Source organism: Gobius niger (assembly GCF_951799975.1).
Source record: "Gobius niger genome assembly, chromosome: 8".
NCBI lineage: Eukaryota > Metazoa > Chordata > Actinopteri > Gobiiformes > Gobiidae > Gobius > Gobius niger.
Window position 1 is genome coordinate 14,032,248 of NC_136859.1, and position 24,695 is coordinate 14,056,942.

A 24,695-nucleotide genomic window follows, 5' to 3' on the forward strand; every position below is an offset into this window, starting at 1 on the left:
ATTTTTTACTGCCATGGGAGGTATATTCACAGCAAATGTATGGAAACCTGACAAGACAAAACTAAAACCACAGAAATTTGGCTGTTTACTTAACTACAATGCAAAAAACAAAACATTTTCCTGATAGAGGCCGGCTTTCAGATGACGGTGACCTCTCGATTTTTCTTCTTAATGCAGTCCAGAGTGAGACTGCGTGTGCTCCCCCTACGGGCTCTGTCTGCGAGCAGAGGAGATGGGGGAGGCCCCGCTGTGTTGGACTGCAGAGACAGAGTGGATGCATGCAGCGGGCTCTCCCTTTGTTTATGCCTGGTAGACTCTGTCAGCAGCGCCCATTCAGAGGTCTGGCTGTTGTCCCTGGTTTCTCCCTCTATAGGGGGGTGACTTCTGTGCGGCAGGTCCCTGAGCAGTTCCAGGAGCTCCCTCTTCTCCAGCTCGGCCTCTGCCAGCTCTTGTCTCCTGAGTCGCTCCGCTCCCAAAAGGGCGCGCACGTCGCACATCACCCGGGAGAGTTGGCCCTGCGTGAAAGAAGAGCCAGTGTTAATCAGTATGTGACTATAGAGAACATGAATAACGTGTTAGCCTAAACTTTATTGATCCATGAGGGAAATGAAAATGGCAAACACCTTGAGCTCCTCCACCTCGTTTTTCAGCTGCGACTCTTTCTGAACCATGTGTCTCCTCTGTGAGTCCAGGCGAGACTCCATTTCTCTCCTCACCTCCTCAACCTTACACAGCATCTCCGCTCTGCAAAAAGATCCAGCTGATGGTTATGTTCATAGATTTTTTTGGTGATACTCTTGCTGCCCTATTTTGCAGCTAATATCGTACCTAAGCATTTCGACTTCGGTGCGTAGCTCGGCGACACAGTTATGCGGCGCCTGGTCGGTGGAAAGCAGAGTGTGCCCACAGCCGTTGGGACAAGATCTGCTGCGAAAACTGCATTCCGAAAGGTGAGCCTCCAAACCCCGTCGCTCCACCTGCACGGGACAGCCTGGGAGAGACATGTTCGAAGAGCTTAACATCTCTCACTACAGTTTCATTTGATTCAGATTTGGTTCAAGATGTCCTACAGGGGAGAGCTGACCCCAGAAGGAGTATCTGGATATGCTTTTAGTGCATAGTAGGGGGAAACCAGAGTATGCTTTACACAACGCCACACACAAATGGAATCAAAGCCAGGACCAGTTTGTTGCATGGCGAGGGCACTAACCTGCTGCGCCACTGTGCTAACTCTATTAAAAACAAGAGCATATTGTAACAGGATGGAAACAATCATTCTCAAACTCCTCATGAGTCACCTCAAACCAAACAGGCCAAGCAAATGTCGTCAAACTTCTAGCCAAGCTTCATGCACATGCTCTACCTACCACAGTGGCAACATATGTACTCCCCATCTGCCAGTGACAGTCACAGCATTACCATGGAAGCACAATTATACAACTACTTTACGACAAAGTGCTGAAGGTGAAATTCCTAACAAGTAAAATGTGACATTTCCAATGAGTTATAAAGAAAAAGTCTATGTGTGTGCATTGTAACCATAGCAACAGCAGCCACCTGAGGCCCTCACTTCAAGGTGTCACATTACTATAGGCTTTAGTTACATCATATGAGTTCAGTGTAGTATCGGACCGATCAATTTTGGGGCAGTATTTAGATTTTTCTGTATTGTTTTCAACATGCCCAGGTCTGCTAAACCAATACCCGCTTTTCATTTCAAATGTCTGTAGAGGTCTAAAGTAAAGGGTTATCTTTACACATCTTTGCAGCCAGTGCAGTTTGTTCATAATGTTTATTTAGAGTCTCTATACAATATATGTTCAATGCATCGTAAACTGATGACCAAGTATAAAGGTACCACTAAAGTAAATTTAAAAAATGGGGAAATGTTGGATACAACTGACACACTGCCACACCTGTGTTGGAGCAGGATATGAAGGCAAACTCGCACTCATCCTCGTGGGTGTGAAGGTTCTCCAGAGAAGAAACCACTTCACAACCCTGGGCCGCATTCACACAGCGGATCTGCAGCCGGTTTAGGTCATTTCGCATGTACCTGCCACCAAGGAGAGAAGAGATGACTTCAATAATCAATCCATGGGTCTCAGGTGATGGAGAGTTTCTTACTATTGCCATAGGAATCAACAAATGAAAGCAAAATATTTTTTGACGTCCATAATGGGGAGAAAGTGATCAGGAGAAATATCAATAGATAGCCTAATATACTCAATTTGTGGGGACACAGTCCAAATGTGTGCCCTAACTTGGAGAAACAATCTTGCAGTTTCATACAAGTATGCAGTACAAAGTTTTATTAAAAATCAAAATACCCTTTGCTGTAAACCGACCTGTAGAGCGGTTTGAGGCTGCCCACATCCAGCGGCAGTCTGTCTTCAGGGCAGGAGCTGTGATGGAGCAACCAGCTGCTGATACAAGCGCTGCAGAAGGCGTGCTCACAGGGGGCCTGCAGAGGGCGCTCCAACACGTCTCGACAGACGCAGCAGAGCAATCCCTCGTTCACATAACCCACAAACCTCTCCAGATCAAAGCCCATCCTCCCGAGCCTAGCGTGAAGCCAAAAGACAGTGAATTGTTAGTTGCCAGTTACTCATGTTTACACCTTAAGCTGTTCAATACAGGGCAAGACAAATGAGGGGAGATTTCAATTGTATCTAATGCTTTGGCTCGCCAGACGAACGTTTTAGATACATTTTGTTGCAGTACTTGCTGCTTTGCCTTTAAATGGTACCATCATTTAAAATCTATTGTACACTATCAATGTATTATTTATTTTTTCTTAATCATAGCCTTATGTCTAATAAAAGTACAAACTTTGCCTAAATTTATAGCATAAGAATTATTAGTGGGCTGTATTTTCATTTAACATTTGGAAAGGGTTGGCATTAGGCAAGTACAAATCCCCTTTCTACAAAATTAGAGCCAATGTGAATTCATAAATTGCATTTCCAGCATATATTGTGGCGTAATAATAGGCCTTTGTTTAATTCATTGCAGGATGATGGGCCAACTTTTGAAGCTACATCAACTAACCTTATTCAACTACTAACCACAGCAGACAAAAGTTATTGCCAAACCCTGAATATAAGATGAAAGCACAGGCTCACCTCCTCCTAGTTTCTTCCTCTTCCTCTTTATTTGCTCCGTGACTCCTCTCCTCTGATGTGGGGCTTGTTCTTTCTTCAGCTCCTTTTCCCTCCCTCTGTGGTGCATCCAGGTGAAGGGCTCCTCCTGTGTCTCCTGCTTTGGGAGTGTGTCTCCATGGAGCTGTGTCCCGGGCAACCTGACCACCAACCTGCCAGCTGTCAGATGAAAACGAACCAGACGGGCAGTGTTACAGCAAATTAAGCGAAATATATGGACGGATTTTCTCTCAGTGTCTTTTCAGTATGTCCTTATTAAAATCGTGTAGTTTATTTATATTTTCTTGCTGTCCCCAGAGATTAGCACTGCCCTTCAGTTCTCTCTCGCTCTGTCAATGGCCCATCCCAACTTTCCCTGTGAACGCTGGGATTAACATGGATTATGCACTCTCTCCCTCTCTGATTAGATTACACACTGTACATACAACATCAGACACATCCTGACAGACAACAAAAGTCAAAAAGCAACTCTCCAAATGTTTAAAATTGCTATGCTATCAAAGTTTTAAATGGTTTGATGTAATGAGGGCTAAACATGGCTAAGGTATACGAACAAGTCTGCATGAAACAACATAATTGTGGCTATAGCAGGGTACAATGTTGTGCTGTAGTCCCGTTTTAGTATTGCCCCACAACTGCCTCGCTGCTGCAATTTCACAAGCTATAAATCACATGCTAAAACAGGTATGAAAAAGTAAATAATTTATTTAAACCACAAATAAATAGACTAATGATATTGTAGAAATTGTACTGACCATACTCTATCCATAGGGTATAGCCAGATGTGAACCAAAATAGACTTAAATGTTTATTTGTATCTTTCAGAAAAGGAAAGTTGCTGCAATACTTATCAGTACTTTCAATACTTGTATTTGGAGGCGTTTTTATCAACTCCTTTGTTTTCCAGTAACGGCATGTTGGTACATTTTGTGTTAATGCACTTTTGAATCTTAACACTTCAATAAATGTTAAAAAATGGCATTTGGTTTATAAACTTTGGACACATAACCGTTTTCTTTATACACATTTTGAGGTAACATATTACTTATCATTACTGACTGTATAGCAATACACATACGATCGATCTTGCCGTCAGTACCGTGATACGTATTGCATTCTTTTGGTGTTATGCTACTTGGTGTTTCTGAAAAGCCCTATTGTTCGGAAAAACAGGTCATATTTAATTTTAAAAGTCAAAACTTCATTCACATAGGGCAGTAGTTGTGTTGTGAGTTACAAGTTATTTTTGTGGTGGGCAAATTGTCTTCCTTTTCTTCCTTCCAGGGGCCAAACCTTTCAATTGTGGCCCAAACTAAAGCCCCACTTTCTCCAAATGTTCATTATATCTGTCCTCTAAAAACTTTTGGAGGAATTAACAGTATTTCCCGCATTTTTAGGGTTCTTCAACAGGTATTTGGCCCCTGATTTGTGTACTTCTACGCTGGAGGGCCAAATGGACACGCCTCTTTGTCTTTAGACCCCGCCCTCTATCCGCGATGAGCCAATCGGGATTCACAGCCTCTTTAGCGGGAGAAAACCCTGTGTTTTGAGAAGAACCTGGAAGAAACCTGCGAAAAACACTTAATTCAAGCTCAAATAGGCGAGATTTAACATCGCCAACAAACCACATCTATCTTCGGTACGTATGGCCACGATGTTATGCTGAAGACACCCACAAAAGCGCGTTTAGCGCTGGGTCGGTGACAGTTTTGACGTTAGCCTGATTGCTAACCCCAGACTCAGACGTAGATCAGTAAGTAAATAAATACATTTCAGCCTCGAAACAAGTATGATGGTGGTTTGTGTTGTTCAAAATCCTAATGGCACCATTTTCGGGTCAAAAGTGAGCTAGGCAGTACGTGTTGGCACTGTATAATATCTTATAATATGATATGTGATGATGACAGAGATGCCAAGTCAGATTTTCAATGAAATTCCACAGTTACCATGGAGATCGGCCATCTTTGCGGCTTTAGCATATATTTCCATTGACTATCATTAGCTAAAAACAGTATAAAAGAGGATTAAAAAGTTCCATTAGCTGCTGAGTTACTGCTGGTAAAACATCTAACTCATTGTGGTGTCCAAGTGTTTTAATGTGAACAATAACTCCAGTATTTTAACTTTTAAAATCTCCATTAGTTTATAATTGCTGCTAATCCCATAATGCTTAGCGGTATGACATCACATTCCCGAACTCTATCATTTGAGAATTGAAATGGCCTGTACTTTTAACTCTACACTGACTGAAACTGAAGAATTAAAATCTGTTGTTTCAGCTTAATACATGTTACGCCACAAACTATAACGGTCACTTTATCCTTTGTGTTTTGCTTATAGGAGATCTACATTTTACCTGAGGAAACCATGAGGCGTTCAGGGGCTCCCAGTCAGCTGCTGAGTAATGTGGTTAAAAAGCCTAGATTTTTACCTCCTGCTGCATCCAGTCCAAATCTTTCATCATCTCATCCCAAACCTTTGTCTCCCAAACAGAGTGTCTCTGTTCTTGATAAGGTGAGTAATGATCACTGATGTCCAATTCTCAGAGGTGTTTTTTTTTTTGTCAAAGAAACTTGATTATTTTATGCCGTGGTTTAAAAATGTCTCTGCTTTTTGACTGTGTGTCCATGTCCTGGAGCATTAACGTTTGAGAGAAAACTAAAATATGAACTGTTAACCAAACTTTATTTATTTGACATGTATAAGTCCCACTGAGATTAAGAATCTCTTTTACAGGGAAGTTCTGGTCCCAGAGGGAAACCTATTGTACATATTTTTAGTGGTAGAGGAAACCGGAGTACCCGGAGGAAACCGACGCAGACACGGGGGAAATATGCTCTACACAGAAAGGCCCCGTCCAGTAACCTAACCTCATACAAAGTCATATGCATTTCAGAACATGTTTGTAGAGGTCTAAACTACTGGTTTGGCAGGTTGTATGTAATAAGTCTAAGGCTGGAACAATCCGCTTTTGTCAAAGGAAGGACAGGATGAGTTTCAAAAAGTTATGAACCAAACATATATGAAAGCCCAGTTTAGAAACAGTAGTGCCGTGGTGTTTGGCTGTGCTGCCCTCTTCTGTCCTGGCAGAATTCAGCAGATCACTGCAGCAAACATCAGCGTGGATAATGCCATTATAGTATAGCTCCTACCTACATTGCTGACCTACTTAAACCCTACAGCTCGGCGCAGAGCCTGAGGTCGACTGTTCTGGCACTTGCGGATGGTTCCACGTGCCTGCTTTAAAACTCGGGGAGACCGATCTTTATGTATTTATTATTAACTGTGCTGCTGGCTGTTTAGAAGAAAACGATACCACAGGAGGCAACCTAATTTTTTACATGCTCTGTCCCACATAGATACAGAGAAGTCTGACACCTGCTGGTCCAAGTAAAACTGGCATGGGTGCTGTCTCTCGTGAAGCCCAGGCTGCGACCCCCTTGTCTCGAGCCCTGGCCAAAGTTTTAAGTGCAACAGAGAGTAAAGAGAACGAGGCTGCCCTTGAGTGCCCTTATGCACACGGGAACAGTGACGGTCAGGAAGGTAAGTCACGCAAGTGTGAAAACATGCACTACAATTCACTAACAAAAAAAAAATCTTTATTGAGAAAACAAACCACGCTTGATAGAGATACGCATATAATTACATTTAAAGTGCTATTTGCATTGAAAGAAAAAAAATCTCAATTTCTCAACACAAGCCCGGTCAAATGATGTAATGGTAATGTTTTATGATATTTTATTTAGAAATGGGAAATAACAAAACAACATACAATTGATATATCAAGTAACGAAATAAGAACAGATCTGCAGATGAGCAAAAGGAGAAAAAAAGCAATTAAGATGGATTTTACTATATTAGTTGTATCTGTTCATGTTGTTCCTCAGTCACATTTCTGTCACATGTTCAATATATAATCTATTCGACAAATGAAAGTCAGGGACGGCTCTTTAGTCACATGACTACAGTCTCACAACATTAAATGTAGCATTTTACATTGTGACAGCCCTAATAATTAATAGAATTAAAAACTAACAACCAGATCTTTATATTTAGTCTTTGCTGCTCTATTTATATAATTTTCTGTATGCCATCACCATAAAGGATTAATAACAGCTTAATAACCTCAGTTAAAATATTATACATAAAACCCAACTGACCAAAAGTGTCATGGAGTAAGTAAAGTTACCAGACGAAAAGTCTACAGTATTAGGTGGTTAAGGCAGGCATACCACACTTACTATTGATTGAACTTGTACTTGTAAATCATCATCATCTGGGTTTCACAGCATCAACAATTTGAACCGTGACCCGAGCAAAAAGACACATTTTTGAGAAACTTACATTTAAATCCATTTCTGGCCACAAATTCTGTGAAAGACAAATGTGCGTCCAGCGGTTTGCTCTTGTCTCACTGCAAGAAGCTCATGGATTTGACATCGGGGCTGGGCGTCTGTGCGGTCATGTTTTCCCTGTGTCTGTAGGTTTTCTCCGGGGGCTACAATATGTACAAAAGGATCCCCTCGGTCGCCTGGAATCCACTGAAAATGTTTTTCTTAATCTCAGTGGGTTAAATAAAGGTAAAATATAATATACTGACAAAAGCCTATTTGCTATTGTGAGAATACTGAAATGAGACTACAGTTAACATGTAACCAGACTCTGGTAAACATGTTTATACATCACATCCGAGGATAACACATTTTACAGATCTTTAGGCTAACATTGAGCGGCTTGTCTGTTCATTTATTTGGGTTTAGTGTGTTCCTGAGTTGTGGGGGAGGGCACACCCCTGGAGAGCAGCAGCCTAATCCCAGAGATTTGATTTGGAGACAGACCACCACGTGCACATGAATGGCTTCATACCGTGTTTGTGTAAAAACAAGGAAAACACTCCGCTCTTAAAACACGTCTTTATACTTTAAAAAAATACTTTGAGAGTTTCTCAATGCGTATATGAAGCTACAGCAGCAGCCTTTTATTCAGTCACCGCACTGCCGTGGTACAAAGCATCATCAGAGTGTGGCGGTAGTCTGTGAACAGCAAGGTCATGCTTAATAATTCACTGAGTTTTTGTGGCTTTTGTACAATTTGGTCGACGTTACCGTCTGTACCGTCTGATGTTTGGACTGAACATCCAGTCCAGACTGGTCTTGTGGCTAATAATAAGCTCCGCGGCAGACGTGGGAGATGGATGTTAAACCCGGCTGGTTTATGCAAATGAGCAGCGCCGCGCAGATTAGGACTGAGCCTGGGATCAGCAGCTGCCGCTCCCTTTAGAAGAGCAACTAGTGCCTACATTTGTGTCTCTTTCTGGAACACCACACTCAGCTCCGTTTTCTTTAAATCGACAAGAGTTCACTGATGAACATCATCGTACAGATCACGTAGTGCAGATGCAGGGGTTTGTTTAGATAAACTGGCGGCTAGAGCGCTCCTCTCTTCTGCGCATGCGCAACCCCATTGAATCCCTCCCCCCGCGAGTTAAGCCAGCACTATTTCTAAACCCTGCAAGTTTTAGCGAAAAATAGACAGTTCTTCAAAGATGGCGTGTATTTGAACAGCATGTCTGTTTATGCTCTTGGTTCAGACGCTAAAGACACCCTTGGAGTGTGATTGATGCACAGCATGGCCATATTCTCTCCTTTAGTCTGTACTATGCCTGGTTTGAGGTTTACAGAGACCCAGCTGTAACTAGGTCGGGCTGGGCTTAAGCGGCTTAGCTACGTCAGTCTAAGCTGGGAGGAATTCATCCAAAGCCTTTCCCGATAGGCGGGGGCCTAAAACGAGGCTGGCCTAGTTAAGCCTGATTCTTATTGTGTGCTGCACAGCCTGTCTTTGTTGTGAAACCTAGCAGAGAGGAAACACAGGAGTAGAGGTTCTGTCATAGACTTGGATAGGTTATGTTTGATTCAGGGAAAGAGAAGAAAAATTACAGATGTGTGGGAGTTAGTCCTAGCTTTAAGATGGACCAGGAGAAGCCAGCAGCAGGAGCAGACAACCCAGGAGGGAAGGGTCTGGGCAGTGCTAGCTTCAGCCTGGAGCAGGAGAGGGCTGCTGCAGTGGCAGAGAACATGGGAGGCAAGGGTCTCAACAGTGCAGTTTTTGGAATAGGCCAGGACAGAGTAAGGGTGGACCACTCAGATGGGAGTAGTATGAGCAGCATTGGCTTTGTGGACCACGACAGACTAGGGACAGACCATGTTGATGGGAATGGTAGTGCTGAGTTTGGGTTACTGAAAGGTGACAGTTTTAGGCCCGACTTAGTTTGTGTTAGTCCGCTCTATAAGAAGATGATGACCAATAAGATGGCGAACAGCATGATTGGCTCCAACTCCATGTTCCTGTCCAGCATGGTTGGCAAGGCTCGCTCTTCAAACTTTACTCTTTCGGAGAAGCTCGACCTGTTGCAGCTGGTGCGGCCTCACATTCGCATCTTGGAGGAGCACACTAACAAGCATGCGGTGATTGTGGACAAGAACAAGTGCTGGGACACTGTGGCCGAGCAGTACAACACTTTGGGAGGAGACCGGCCCCATCGCACAGCTCAGGGTCTCAGGACCCTCTACAAGAGACTGAAGGAGTCAGCCAAGCAGGAAGTGATGCTGAGGAGACACGCCCAGCCCGAGTACAGAGCCAACTTCTCTGAACCTACAAGGAGAATCATGGAGATGATCCCTCACCTGTTCCACCATGTGCCTTTCCTCGAGAAGGAGCCCGCCCTCTGCAGGTACAGTGTGACACACTCCCCAAATTAAACGGACAACTTGGTAGACTTACTGTAAATTAGAGGTACCACAGAAAATATGTACAAGAGAAGCAGTGCAAGAACTTTATTTACTTTACACGGCTTAAAAGTTTACAATGCAAACAACTCAAAATGGCTTTTGCTGTGTATCGTGTGCACTCACTTCAGGCTTCTTTTCACATTTTCAGAATAATGATAAACAAACATGGCATTCCAATTGAGCATCCCAGCAGCAGCTCCTTGGCTGGACTCCAGGATTTCTCAGCTGCCCAGAATGCGGCCCATGAGCTGGTCCAGTCGGAGTCTGACAGTGAAGCTCGACCGGCCTCGGAGGACCCTGCCACACTGATGCACCCTGGGCCGGGGCAGGACAGGGGCGAGGAGGAGGAGGGGGAGCAGGACCTAAGCAGTAACCAGGACTATGAAGCCTCTCTCTCCCCTGACACCTCCTCTGTGAACATGCCCATGCCCGTGTCTCCAGTGGGCATCCGACATGACTTATACCCCAACAACATCTACCCCCAGCACGAGGTACACGACGTGGAGAGGTTCCAGTCCATACAGCTGTCCCGAGAGGAGCAGGAGCTGGTGCTGTCCAATCACAGGAAGGTCGCCCTTTATTTACAAGAAAAGAGGGAAGCTCTGAAGAGGAAACAAGAACTGGAAGAGGAACTCATTAGAGCCAAAATCAAAGTTGAGATCCTGAGAGCGGAACGGCTGAGGCAAGGACTGTCACTTCCACAGTAACCTACTATTCAGAATATATAGAGGGGCAAATTTATCTCTTTTTCTTTAGCCTTTTAGGAAATAATAGTAGTGCCTCTCGGACTGATTCTTTGCTCTATTATTTGGGCAATTATGTAACACTTAAGAGGTTATCTTAACGTAATAAGCCAAATAAGATATAAGCATATCTGTAATGACAATTCAATAAGCTGCAGTTAAATCAGCTGTAATTTCAGTGTCCGTGACGGTGTCTATCAAAACGTATTGTTGCATAGTCTTATTCTACCAGTAGCAGAAAATATTGTTACAGCCAGTGTTAATCGTTGTCTCTGGGGTTGTTCAGTGTTCAGCCAATCTCTACCTGACTGTTTTATGATCGGTAAACCTTAAGCCGTGTTGAATATGTGTAGCTATGTCTATGGGGTTAGCAAAACGATAGCATTTATTTTCATATTTTTCAGGTGCATTAGCATTGGCAGCCTTATCTACGCGGTAAAGGTACTTATTCAGCTGTAAGCGAATAAAGGAATATTCCTCCATTGTTTTTGTCTTGGCTCTCAAGACTGAAAATAAAGTGTTGTTTATGTTTTCATATATCATGTGTTATATAAATGTACATTGTGTTACTGTATGTGTATTTGTAAATGGGTGTTGTCGCATTGTACAATTGTCAATTTATTATTATTTTTTCATTAAAGTGAAATTCATGTTGTAAAATGAGCTCTTTGTTCGTTTTCTATGTGCGTGATTTGACTTTGACAGTGCAGAGTGCAGACCAGCGCAATAGTGACCTCTGGCGGCGGTTCATGTAAACGCTTTCTTTTTTTGTTGTACATTGCAGGAGATGCAATAAAACCCTCTCAGGTGCCAGCTGCAGATTTGGGCCCTGAACAGGACGGCGCGCGCTATTTCAGTGTCATGTGGTGCAAAGCCAGTAAGAAGAAACACAAGCGCTGGGAGGGGGATGCGGTCCTGGTAACGAGAGGACGGACAGCGACCCTGAAAGACATGGAAGGCAAAGATATAGGAAAGGGTAAGGACATGAAAACACTTAAAGGAACAATACAGGGCTCTTGGGTCACTGCTGACTAAAACTTGACCTCTTAACCCCCACCTGAACCGACCAGTTTGGCTTTACCCAATTCTGAAAGCTTCTTGAAAATAGCAGCAAAAAGGAGAATGAACACTCAGCAAAAAAGTAACATAAGAGCATCAAAAAAGTAAAATAAGAGCAACATAAAGTGACAAAAATATGGCAAGAAAGCGATGAAAGGGCAACAAGAAAGCGAAGCAAAAAATTTAGAAAAATGCCACAAAAAAGCTACAAAATAGCAAAAACAAGCTTACAAAACGCAACAAAAAAGTGATTAAAATTGTCACTTTTATCTTGCTTTTTTTATTGTGTTTTCATCACATTCATCACTTTTTTTGTTGCACTTTCATCCTTGTTTTCTTTTTGTTTTTGTTACAACTTTGATGCTTTTTTCAAGAAGTTTTAAGATTTGAGTAAAGCCAAACTGGAGAAAATGTGCTCGGTTCAGGTGGATGTTATGAGGTTATAACACATTTCTATATGGATTACTTTTTGGATCCTATTTTGCATCTTGTGGGAAGGAAACACATGGAAGTTTTGTAAATGTTTATATGATTTGTCACTTTTTGTTTTAATTTTGAGAAATGGGAAGAGTTGCCAAAAATATTTACAAATGTAAGAACACTGTTGGCACCTGTAGGTTTACGTATAGTGTGAAGAGAAATCAAATGCACTGTTTTATAAAGGAAGTATGATTTCTTACCAGAGTTACTCAAATTTTGTAAATTGAGTAAATATAACTTACTGCTTGCTACTCACCTATGACTCAATACTTCATCCCATAAGTTTGTCATGCATCACATCTGTTTCCTGTATATTCTGATTATCTTTATTTGCACAGAATAATCACTGAAGATTCTTATTTATATCCAGGTAGCGGTTATAAGGTGTCAGTGCTGGCCACCTTGTGTGAGGGTCAGACTCTGATGATCGGGGGTAAGGAGGTGGAAGTGATGGGGATCATTTCTGCCGAGGACTTTGCTCGAGGACGCTGTTTTCAGGACGTCCAAGTCGAGCAGGACGAGCCAAGGCCAGCAGCCCCTCCATCTGCTCGCGGCTTCGCTTCAAAACCATTCTGTCCCCCAACTCGGGCCGGGTACGTGTCACCGAAACCAGAAGAGGAACAGACCTGCAAACCTCGACATGATCCTCTGGCTCCTGGTACATATTGGATTTGCATTTGCGTTTAGACAGGGCGATACTGACAAAAAATATACAGTATATACATTTTTTTCTATGATTTCTCTGTGTTTAACAAACTGTCAGAAATGTACAAAACAGTGCATTAAAGTGTCGTCGTTTTGGACACGGGATAATTACTTTTTTAATGTTAATTAATAATAGCATCCTCCATAACATAAACCTCATTATACCATGGTCTGGAGGAATACTTGAATACGTTCTATATCACTCCACTGCAGCTGTTGTCCTTTGTAACGATAAACAATTGAGCTGGAACTAGCTTCAGGTAAAACAGATTAAAAAGTGAAATAACTTCTGCCCAGGACTTGCAAAGTCGACTAAATTTGTCATAAAATGAGTCAACTAAATTTACTTCTAAAACTAGACTAAAATTGATGATTTTTTCAATATTGAATTACATTTTCATCAAAAGACTAAGACTTAAACTAACTAACTATGTTGTCAAAATTAACACTGGCTTGATTAAAGGTTTGGGAGCTTAAAGGAACAGGCCATGGTTTTTACATACTGACATTATGTTCTTACCTGAGCTTAGACAAGTTGATACGTACCTGTCTGGTATTTGTGCCCGTGAAAGAGCCTGGTTGCTTTCAGCTTCAGCTTTGTTTGTTTTGTGTGACTGAGGGCACGCACAAAGACCAGACAGGTACGTATTAACTCGTCTAAGATCAGGTAAGAACATATCTCAGTGTAAAAACGGTGGCCTGTTCCTTTAAGTGTTGTCTTCATTCATTGTTTAGAATGATTCACTACAGTGACCACAAGGCTGTACCCCCACTTGTTCTCCATTTTAAATTATGTGCCATTCAGTTAGGAAGGTTTGGTTTGTGTCGGCTTTAAAAGAGAATTAATTTTACAGTAAGATACAAAAATACTGAGATCACCTTTTTTTTGAAGACTGAACGGCAACTGTTTATAAATAGCACTTAGCTTCCTTCTTATCACAGATGATCCTCTCGAGATTGTCCTTTTGCATTTCCTCTCTACTCCCAATTCTGATCAAATATTGCCCACCTCTGCTTTGTGCATTACATTTTTTTTTATCATATTTTTCCTCATATCATGCCAGGAGCTCTGGTTATGCCCCGACCGTCCCCCAGCCACCAGTGGTCAAACAACAAATCTGGTCTTCCAATAGTGGACGTTGTAGTTGACCCACACCTCACCGCTCATCTTAGGCCCCACCAGAGAGACGGCATATTGTTTCTGTACGAGTGTGTCATGGGCATGAGGTACAGTAAATATAATGTTGTGTTGTTATTGTGTTATATTCTGGGCATGCTCACTCGGGTTGCCAGATACAGTATGTTACATCATCTGCATTGAATTACACATCCATATTGTGTTTATGTCTCTGACTGTACTAAAATGCATAGTTCACTCACTGGACTGCTTCTGACTTCAGAGCTGTGGGTCGATACGGTGCGATACTGGCTGATGAGATGGGTCTGGGGAAAACGCTACAGAGTGTGGCCCTCACCTGGACGCTACTGAAACAGGGCCCGTACAGCGGCAGAGCGGTGGTGAAGCGCGTCCTCGTGGTAACGCCTGGTAGCCTCGTGCAGAACTGGGCCGCGGAGTTCAATAAGTGGCTGGGCCGAGAGAGGATCAGTGTGTTCCCTGTGGACCAGGTCAGAAGAAGACGCTGCTTATATTAAACCTGTGCAGATATAAAAAAAAAATAGCTGAACACATGTCAAAAGTAACATTTATTTGTTTACACTGCCTGACAAGTCGTCTTCTGTTATGATCTGGAGTTGCTGCAGTTGGTCAGGTTTAGGTTCAGCAACACTATGTGCCAAAGAACGAGATCAGCTGAACAACCTGAAGGACCAGGTTATTCCTGAATGGATTTCTTTTTCCCTGATAGCACGGGCATATTCTAAGATGACAATGCTAGGATTCATCAGGCTCACATAGTGATTCAGGAGCATCATTTTCACACAGAATCCAGTTCTTAGCCCCATTGATAATCTTTTGGATCTGCTGGACAAGGCTTTGCACAATGGTCTCACTCTCCCATCATCAATACAAGGTCTTAGGGATAAATGAATGCAACACTGGATACTGGAAATAAGCATTGCCGAAGCTCACTGAAACAATGCCACAGCAAATACTCAAAACTAAAGGCGGTTCAACTAAATATTTGAGCTTCTGATCTTTTATCTTTGGTCTGGCAGTGTATTATAATGAGGACTAGCCCCTGGAGATCAAACATTTCATTTTGAAAGGGGTCCTCTGAAAACAACATTGAAAACCTTTATGAAAGAAGATTAAAAAAAAAGTATAAAAGCATTACGTTAACTTTGTCTTAGTTTAAGAAGACCGAATTGGGAAATGCAGGTGTTACAATGATATGGTACAATAGGCTCTCAATTCTGATCCATTTTTCCCATGCAGGACCACCGGATCGAGCATTTCTTGGCCTCTCCACTGCACAGTGTTCTGGTTATCAGTTATGAAATGCTGTTGCGGTGTCTAGAGCAGGTATTTCTCACTTCTATTGCTATATAAACAACAAAACTTGACAACTTGATACATATGTTTCCCTTTTAAGGTGAAGAAAGGAGAATTCGGGCTCATCATCTGCGATGAGGGCCACAGGCTAAAGAACAGCGCAATCAAAACCTCGTCTGCTCTGAGCAGTTTAAGTTGCCAGCGCCGGGTGATACTCACAGGTGAAAACCCGCTGCTGAGAAACATTATGCTACTTTGTATCCATGTATTTCTCTAGCTTTTGATGTGTTTTTTGAAAAGGTACCCCTGTACAAAACGACCTGCAGGAGTTTTACGCCATCATAGATTTTGTTAATCCGGGTATCCTTGGGTCATCTACTGCTTATAGAAAAGTTTACGAGGAGCCCATCCTTCGTTCTAGACAGCCTTCATGTGCAGAGGTAATGTGTCCCCTTTGTTTTTTTATTGAGTAAACCACCTACCTGCCAAACTCGTAACCCCCCCCAAATACAAATAGGAGGAGAGCGTTCTTGGCGAGGAGCGAGCCGCAGAATTATCGCGTCTGACCGGGATGTTCATTTTAAGACGAACACAAGAGATCATCAACCGCTACCTGCCTCCGCGCCTCGACTGGACCCTGTTCTGCAGCCCCTCAACGCTGCAGAACGATCTATACAAACACCTTTTGACTCACAGGATCTTCAGGTCATGCATTATGGACAGCGCACAAACTCACACCCATCTGGCCTGCATCACCGCTCTGAAGAAGCTCTGCAACCACCCGGGGCTGCTCCATAATACTCTCAAGGTAAGATAGAAGCTGCCCTTTTACAATTGTATTACAGTTAATGTTTCTGAAATTACTAGGCCCTACACCTTATACACACAAAACATGAAACTGACACAAAGTTTTAACATTTTCTCTCAGTACATAGATCAAAGTATTTTCTTGCAGTAAAATCAAAAAGTGAATCAGATGAATATCACGGTCAAAATTAATGTCAAATTATAAGCATTAGTATGGCAGATAAAAAAAAACAAAAACAAAACATGAACCTATGTTTATTTTGCAGCAAAAAACAGAGAGTCACTCTGTGGAAAACTCGATATATGAAGGACTGGCTGATATTTTCCCCGACCATTACACCTCAAAGAGCTTAAATATGTCTGATTCTGGCAAATTGCAAGTTCTTTCAGACCTCTTGGCTGCTATCAGACACGTCAGCCCTTCAGACAGGTGAGTACATGACACTTTTCTTCCCCATATTTGACCTTTTTCATTTTTTGTCATAAGATAACAATGCATACATAGGAACAGAGGAATGTCAGAGCGAAAAAACAAAACTGTATGCTACAAATGACATTTATCCATGCATGTCCAACTTTATTTGCTTTTAGAGTGCTATATAAAATACTTTTTTCGGTTTTACCATCTTTGGAATTGGGTGTACTTTACAATACAAGAATAATAAGCATGGAATATTGTACTTGACACAAAAAAGAAGAAAGATTAACTTTAATTTTCCCCACCTAAAATAATAGTGTTAATTTAACCACAAAAAAGGACTATTTACCTTCAATTAACATGAACAGTCATGTGGAAAAAGATTATATATTATATTTGGTATGAAATAACACAGGTCTGGCTAAGAACATTTTGTCATCAAAACAAGACCTAATGAACCCAATTGGACTGATATAATTAATCATTTGGAAAGCACGTTGCAAAGATTTGGTGTCATATCTATATTAAAAACAAAACACTTAACCCCTGCCTTTTTCTCCAGTTTAGCTTTACCCAAATCTAAAAGGTCACAGTAGTGTAGTGCGTTGTTACTGCCTTGTTGACTTTTTTTTATTTATTTCTAATTTCTTTTTTTCATTGCATTTTTATCACACGTTTTTGCCACATGTTATCGTTTTTTGTTTTGTTTTTTGTTGCTTTTTTGTTTGTTTTTTTCATCACTTTTGTGGCTCATTTGTGGCTTTTTTGTTGCATTTTTTACTCCTTTTTTGTCACTTTTCAATCACTTTTTGTGGCTTTTTTTCCACTTTTTTTGTCATTATTCATCACTTTCTCGTCGCTCTTTTGTTGCATTTTCATCCTCGTTTCCATCTTAATTTTGTTGCCATTTTGACACTTTTTTTCAAGAAGTTTTTAGATTTAGGTAAAGCCAAAGTGGAGAAAACATGCTCAGTTCAAGTGGGGGTAAGAGGTTAAATAGTCTCCAAAGAAAATGTTGCTTTCCTTTTCTTAACATAAAAAACGTTGCGTATCTTCTCAGGGTTGTTGTCGTGTCGAACTACACCCAGACGCTCAACATGCTGGAGGAGCTTTGCAGAAACATGAACTACACTTTCTGTCGTCTTGATGGACAAACCCCGACTAACCAGAGGCAGCGTTTGGTGGACGGTTTCAACAGCGCCTACTCCCAGAACTTCCTGTTCCTGCTGAGCTCCAAAGCCGGTGGGGTCGGGCTCAACCTGATCGGCGCCTCTCACCTGGTGCTGTATGACATCGACTGGAACCCGGCCAATGATATTCAGGTAAATATCACAGAAAAGTCTAATCTGAGTTAATGAGTGAATTTATATTAATAACACGATATAATAAAACACACACCAATTCTAACAGTTACAAATCAGTGTAAAATAATGTAAAAAAAGAAAAAACTGTAATCACATCATTGTCCGCTAGATGGTGCTATCTGCTTATATGCTCGGTCTTCACTTCACACTGTGTTTAGGCTATGGCACGTGTTTGGAGAGATGGACAGAGGAAGACTGTGCACATCTACCGCCTCCTGACAGCAGGTTAGATGATTAATGTTGTCATAGTCTAATAATTTATTACATTGTTTGGACAAAAAGTACATTGTCGCTATTTAATGTTTAGGTAGACATATTATTCATTTGCTGTGTTTTGACCATGAGGACATGACAACTCTTCTGTTCAGCCTTCCTTGTTCTTCAATCTTTTTTTCTAGGAACCATAGAGGAGCGCATATTTCAGAGACAGGTGTCCAAACAGGGACTTTCGGGGACAGTCGTGGACCTGGGCAAAGGGTCCGAGCACACCACCTTCTCCACCAGTGAACTGCGGGATCTGTTCAGCCTGATCGACAGCCCGTGTCTGACTCATGACCTGCTCAACTGCTGCTGCAGCATGGACGGCTCAGTGAACGGCAAGTCCCACATTGGAGCTGTATCAAGCTTTAGAGGAACAGGACACCGTTTTTGCATACTGAGATGTGTTCTTTCCTGAGTTTAGATGAGTTGATGTGTACCTGTCTGGTCTTTGTGCGTGCGCTCAGTCACGCAAAAAGACCAAAGATGTTGTTAGCATTTAGCCTCTCCTCTATGGGGGTGTAGTTAGAAGCGACCAAGCTCTTCCGCATTTCCTCTATTTAAATACGGTTACATGAGTCGTTAAATGATCCAAGCATAGTTACACAAAATGAAACATGTCGATTTTCTAAGCGGATAAAAGGGGACTGACTATATTGTAAAGCGTAATAACACCTTAGGAGCACTTGACGTCTGTGCAGTGAAGTCGATGTGGCCAAACTGCCTTTGCTCTGCCCAATCCCGTCAGACCTCGGAAGCTAAACAGGGAAGGGCCGCCTGGCAGTACTTGGATGGGAGACCGTTTGAGATCACCAGGAAGCCTGGCGAATGTAATGTGTGTGTGAGTGAGTGGTTGGTAGTGGTTGGTGGGGCCGATGGCGCAGAATGGTTGCCTCGCTTCCGTCAGTCTACCCCAGGGCAGCTGGGGCGACAATTGTAGCTTACCACCAACGAGTATGGAGTGATTGAATAGTGCAATGTAAAGCGTCTTTGTGTGTCCAGAAAAGCGCTATATAAACCCATGCATTATTATTATCATCATTATTATTATCAATATTATTATTAAAGAATGAGAGTGCTGGAACATCCTGAATGACCAGGTTATTCCATCAATGTATTTCATCTTCCCTGATGGCACAGGCTTATTCTGTGATGACAATGCCTGGCTTCATCTGACTCGCGTTGTGTGAAAGAGTGGTTCAGGGAGCATGAAGCATTTTCACACATGGATTCTCCTCCACAGACTCCGTGCTATAATCAAACCTAAAGCCGATTCAAGAACATATTAGAGCGTGTGAACTCTTTCCGTGTATTTGAATGAAATAAAACACAGCTTAGATATGTTTTTTATAAGAGGACAACATTGTAGCTTGCTTGAAAGCTTGACAGTAGCCAGTTTTGTAGCATACATGGCTTCATCACACGCCACTCACTCTTCAAGTCCATGTGAGTCATAGTTAATGTATGTGGTTGTTCATTTACAGCTGCAGAAGTGGAAGAAGAACAGATCGCCGAGAGGCCCTGTCAGCTCGGCCGCAGAGGGGAGCGAGCGGCGGCGACAGCGCAGAAGCATCTGAGCATGTCCGAACTGAAGCGCTGGAGACACTTCTCTGGTGACGCACACACTTTCTCTGACCCCTACCTCGACCAGGCACGAGAGCACATCTCCTTCGCCTTTCAGACCACTCTCTCTCACATGGCACAGTAAACACAGCGGACAGACCCAGGGAACGGTGCAAAACTCTTTGTCAGTGGAACTATTTCAATCCTATACCTTTTTATTGAGCAATGCTAGCTCCTCTTAAGTGACTGTATTAAAGTTCATATTTGTTTACGTATGAATTTGCTCTCGAAACCTACTTGTAGTTGGGTCCAGTGCACTATAAGCTAAAGGGAGGCAGCCTGGGCATATTTGCAAATCAAAACGGGGCTGCACAATTTTAGGAAAAATAAAATTGCAATTTTTCTATGTGTTGTTTTTTTCTTTTTTTCATCAGTAGGGGTCAGTAGTGAACCCTGCTTTGCTCCCCCTCCCCTCACCTGGTCTCCCCTCACCCACACCCCTTTCAAATGGAAATGGTGAAAATATTTTTTCTTGTGTGCAGTACATACTGTCACTCTTGATTAGCAATATAAATATGATTATTATCACAGTAAGCATATTTATTCTTTATTTTTTAGCTTATTTGCTTAACTCTGTTCTGAAGGTGGTGCATCTAGCAATGCAATGTGGGAGTGCAATATCGCCAGGCCAGAAAGTGTTTTTGCTTATAAGGCTTTAAACAGACACACATTTAAATCTGAAAGCTTGAAATGCAAAGTCCCCATCCAACCCCAGGGTGAGCAGGTTTTAAACCTATAGATAATATATTATTTGTTGTACACTGAGGGCATTCTACTGCCTGGTTAATTGGTGTGTTTCAATTTGCTAATTACAATTATCCAAAGTGCAATTTGATCAGGGATTATGACAAATTGGGCTTATTATGAGAACTCTTGAATACATCAAGCTAATGTAATTTTTAATCACCAAAACCTTGTACAAATAACTTAACTTAATTTTTTAGTTACTAATATTAATTTGCTTGAAATGAGAGAGGGATTTTCATCATGGCAAAGCTGATCCTAGTTGTTTTGTCACAGTTTGAGCTTTGAAAATAGATTCTGGTGCACTGAGCAGGAAGCTGCGGCGTGAAAGTTACGTACTTCTGTCTGTTTGCTCTAAATTCACAGGATCTGGACCTCTTTCATTCAGTCAGGCCAGTACAATGTGTTTTACATAAGCCACATTATTTATTGGATAATCAACAATCTGTGAGTTTGTTGCGTCACTGTGATGTGTGAAAAATGGGTCTCTGGACTGTTAATCTGCGCTGGTGTCTCAAGTTGTGTCCATGTAATATCTGCTGTTACATGTGTTAAGGCTGTGTTCACCTTTCAACAAAACACAAAACAATGAGAATGAGAATGACTCATTCATTAAAGAGGGGGTATTATGCTTTTTTCAATCACATAGCACCAGTCTATAGCACACTACAATGATGACCAAACCTTCTGTTGGTCTGTAAATGCAGTAAATTAGAATAACTGCCTTGTATAAAATTGCTCTCAAAATGGCCGTGGCAAATGTCTTCAAATAGGCCTCTGTCTCTTTAAGAACCTCTGACCCTTTCCGACACGCCCCCTCCACACGCTGTCTGTGGCATCAGTGGGGAGGGGGTTCTGCTGAGGAGCAGTGGTTGGTTACTCGGCTGGTGACGAAAGCTCGGAGGCGTCTCCAGGAGGTGGGGGCGTTCCTAGGAGGACTCAGGCAAACCTATCCCTAAAATGGCTGCCATCAGAGTTTTTACAGATCAAAAATACGTGAATGTGCCAAGGCAACACTTCAGGCATGTTTTTAATGAGGGAATGACATAATAACATCAATAACAAGCTTGAAAAAGTCGATTTTGCATAATACCCCCCTTTAATATATTCATATTCATTAAACTATTTAGCAAATCATCAGTGCCGGGACTTGAGCCCACAATTGCAAGTGGCTTTGCCACACAACAACCTGCTTAAATATCTTAAATATAGTTGTGTTAATATTTCCGGATTAAAAAAATCTTCTGCACTCTCATCATGCAGATGTTTTGACCTGGTCTACGGTGAATGTCTCTGTTGCTTCGAGGTCACTGTACCAAAAACTGGCATAAACCGTTCCATTTTTTGCTATTCAGAACAAATTTACTAAGTTGGGGGAAAAAAACTCATGTCAACAGCATAGGGCTGGGCGATATATCGATATTTAAGATATAAATCGATATATATTTTTAAAGGAGATATGGAATTCAGTTCATATTTGCGCTGTAATACTTTTTTTATAAGATATTTTTATTTAAGATTTTTTTATGTATTTAAATGTGCACCTTACGGAGCTTTGTTATACAGTGTTTACATTTTTTTTTCATAGTTTTCAATAAAACTACTCGTATTTGGCTTTGACTTTGAGCAGACAGACATGCACATCCACAAAATCTACACAGCCTGCAAAAACTAGAAGTAGCAGTAGTAGATCTGCACAGCAAATCTCCCAAAATAACTAGTTGTTTAATTTTATTTCATAAAAAAAAAAAAAGAAGAAAGAATAGTGTAGGCGATTTCTCTAACTAACTCTCCTGCGCCATCATTTTTTAAATGTATTTCTCATGCCACGCTGGATTGTGTATGTCTCACAGTTGCCCACACAAACTCACTCTCATTCATCCTTGTCTATTGCACATGTTTTTAGAGTTAGTGGACACGGGACCAAACAAGGGGAGAACATGCAAACTCCACACTGAAAAGCCCGGCTCAGGGATTGGACCCGAGACCTTCTGGCTGCACTGCTGTGCTGGCATTTTACTGCCATCCCAAATCTCCCAAGATCATTAAATTAGAGAACATGTAACCAATCTATTGTTTATGATTTTCAAACAACAAAAGCACAACTTTCAAACTTCAGAAATGATACAAACCCCTGTGAGCTGGCTATCAGCAATGCCATGGCGACGGTCAACAAGCAATTTAGTTCAGCTCCTGAAGAGCGACGAGAGGATTTTTCTGTCTCTGTTGTCAAACAGTGCAGCTCTTTAGAGTCAGACACGTGCAGAGTGCACCATCCCACACGTCCACGCAGGATATTGATCAGTCTGAGAGCCATGTGTCTGGATTTGTCTGTTTGTTTGTGTAAAGCCATTCCAGTTTGAGATATCAATGATCTGACATCTTCTGCCCGTGAATTATTGTCTCTCCACTGCTTAAGAGGAAAAGGGCTCAATGTGCTGAGAAGAAAAGGATGTGACAGACAGGTTTACTCCCCTGATCCCTGATATCTGAATGTGAAGGACACGGAGGGAAAAAAGCCTTTGGTATTAACGCAGCAGCCTCACGTTTTTCATTCATCAGCCTCAGCTTCTCTCAAGTTTTAGAACGCTTCATAGGGCTGCTGCAACTAATGATTATTTTAATAGTTAGTATGTTTTAATAGTTAATAGTTTCAATAGTTACTAGTCAGCTACTAATTTATCAAATGTTAAATAATGTTTACAATTGTAGCTTTGCTGCTGTAAAAGAATTTAAACAAATTATGAAAAACAAAAACATTCTAACACATATATAATATATATGAATGTTGTACTGTTTTTATATAATAACATTATTGTCTTTTACTGTCAATTAATAGCTTGACCTGATTTTTCCTCTTCTTTACAAAGACTATCTGTTGTGTGATAGACAAGAATATGATGCCTTATGGCTGAAAAACAGTGCAGATATCTGTAGAATCAGGTGTCTTTTTGTTATTTATTTGTATTAATTGAATAAGCAGTTAGCATTAATCTGATCAGAAGTAGATTACATTACATGACCGGTGTACTGGAGCAATGCTGCATTCATTACTTTGGCGATTAGTATTAGCATAATGAATGAATTCCCCAGTAAATGGTAGAAAAGTCAAACTCTCATAGTTTTGAACCAATGAGGAGTGAAGTCAGTAAACAGTAGGGGATCTTGGATAACAGCAATCTTGTTCTATGGTCGGCTATGTCGCTAATGGACCACCCGTGATGTATCTTCCTGGCCTACATACAGTCAATTAATTGTAAAGAAACTAAACTTGTGTTTAGTGTCTAAAGAAAGATGTAATTTATTGTATCCAAAAATATAAAATACTGTTATGATTTTGTCTGGCCACCCATAGAGTCTGTCTGATTGAGTTTGATTAGCGACTCTATCCCTGGCCTAAAATTTGACAGAGACCTGGGGGTATGATCAATGTTTCTGTAATTACTGAGCCTATCCACATCATGCACAAACTGGCATACGGTTCATTGTCAGAAAAAAAAGGATCTACATATAATTTACTATGGCATTATAAAGTGTAGGTATTATGTGTGTCATAGTCACTGTGTGTGGAAATGTGTATACCCAACAATAACAAAACTGTTCAGCATACACGGTGTTTCCCATACCTGCTCCACCAGTTGCTTACTTAGGCGTGATGTGCTGCATGAGTGCAAAATCCGCTGCTTCCCATTTGCAACCCGTTCTCATCGCATGTAACCTACTTCATTCAGAATTAGGCTTTTAATCTCTTACAGGACAAAGTACAAACTGTATTTATCCCACTGTGAGTTAAACACTATCCGCCCACACTGGTTCTGATTTTGAAGAGTGCGGGGCTGTGCACAAAGACGTGATCAAAACACCCGCACGTGTAGTTGGACCCCCACCAACGTTCAATCTATTAACTTGAATCCCAGCCTCCATCTCAGATTATGACTTCAATTTCAAAATGCCATCATATTTGCGCTTTTTTCTCCCAGTGCATTATACAGATAGAGCTCCCCAAAATGAGGCCATGTCAAGTCAACAGCTACTCCAATATCTGTGTCCGGCTAGCGACTCTGGTTCGGCTCCAGCACTTAACAGGGATTTA

At 41.6% G+C, this 24,695-nt stretch overlaps 3 protein-coding genes across 3 annotated transcripts; 2 read left to right on the forward strand and 1 right to left on the reverse strand.

Annotated features, from left to right (window-relative positions):
• Positions 1-26: 26 nt before the first annotated feature.
• On the reverse strand, positions 27-3,660 carry rnf41l (ring finger protein 41, like). The gene is made up of 6 exons (XM_079561199.1): positions 3,126-3,660; positions 2,349-2,564; positions 1,917-2,056; positions 829-991; positions 624-744; positions 27-515 (listed from the first exon to the last, which is right to left on the reverse strand). Exons 2-6 carry the CDS (start codon positions 2,552-2,554, stop codon positions 138-140), a joined length of 1,008 nt encoding a protein of 335 aa, XP_079417325.1. The 5' UTR covers positions 2,555-2,564; positions 3,126-3,660; the 3' UTR covers positions 27-137.
• Positions 3,661-5,528: 1,868 nt separating this feature from the next.
• On the forward strand, positions 5,529-20,080 carry rad54b (RAD54 homolog B; the record flags this gene model as incomplete). The annotated part of the gene is made up of 15 exons (XM_079562334.1): positions 5,529-5,675; positions 6,521-6,704; positions 11,477-11,668; positions 12,602-12,889; positions 14,001-14,163; positions 14,337-14,562; positions 15,332-15,418; positions 15,489-15,609; positions 15,689-15,828; positions 15,906-16,196; positions 16,462-16,625; positions 17,674-17,935; positions 18,136-18,202; positions 18,376-18,573; positions 19,726-20,080. The coding sequence occupies 15 exons, from the start codon at positions 5,529-5,531 to the stop codon at positions 19,941-19,943; spliced, it is 2,748 nt and encodes a 915-aa protein (XP_079418460.1). The 3' UTR covers positions 19,944-20,080.
• LOC306967332 (fibrinogen silencer-binding protein-like) lies at positions 8,735-11,280 on the forward strand. Its single transcript, XM_079562317.1, has 2 exons — positions 8,735-9,891; positions 10,098-11,280. The coding sequence occupies exons 1-2, from the start codon at positions 9,065-9,067 to the stop codon at positions 10,654-10,656; spliced, it is 1,386 nt and encodes a 461-aa protein (XP_079418443.1). The 5' UTR covers positions 8,735-9,064; the 3' UTR covers positions 10,657-11,280.
• Positions 20,081-24,695: the final 4,615 nt, after the last annotated feature.

Bases quoted from the DNA above. Each gene is read 5' to 3' on its own strand.
- rnf41l (XM_079561199.1), bottom strand. From the start codon at position 2,554: ATGGGCTTTGATCTGGAGAGGTTTGTGGGTTATGTGAACGAGGGATTG. The intron at 2,057-2,348 runs GTCGGTTTACAG...CCTTGGTGGCAG, and splicing joins AGCCTCAAACCGCTCTACAG to GTACATGCGAAATGACCTAA. The intron at 516-623 runs GTGTTTGCCATT...TCTTTCACGCAG, and splicing joins ACGAGGTGGAGGAGCTCAAG to GGCCAACTCTCCCGGGTGAT.
- LOC306967332 (XM_079562317.1), top strand. From the start codon at position 9,065: ATGTTTGATTCAGGGAAAGAGAAGAAAAATTACAGATGTGTGGGAGTT. The intron at 9,892-10,097 runs GTACAGTGTGAC...TCACATTTTCAG, and splicing joins AAGGAGCCCGCCCTCTGCAG to AATAATGATAAACAAACATG.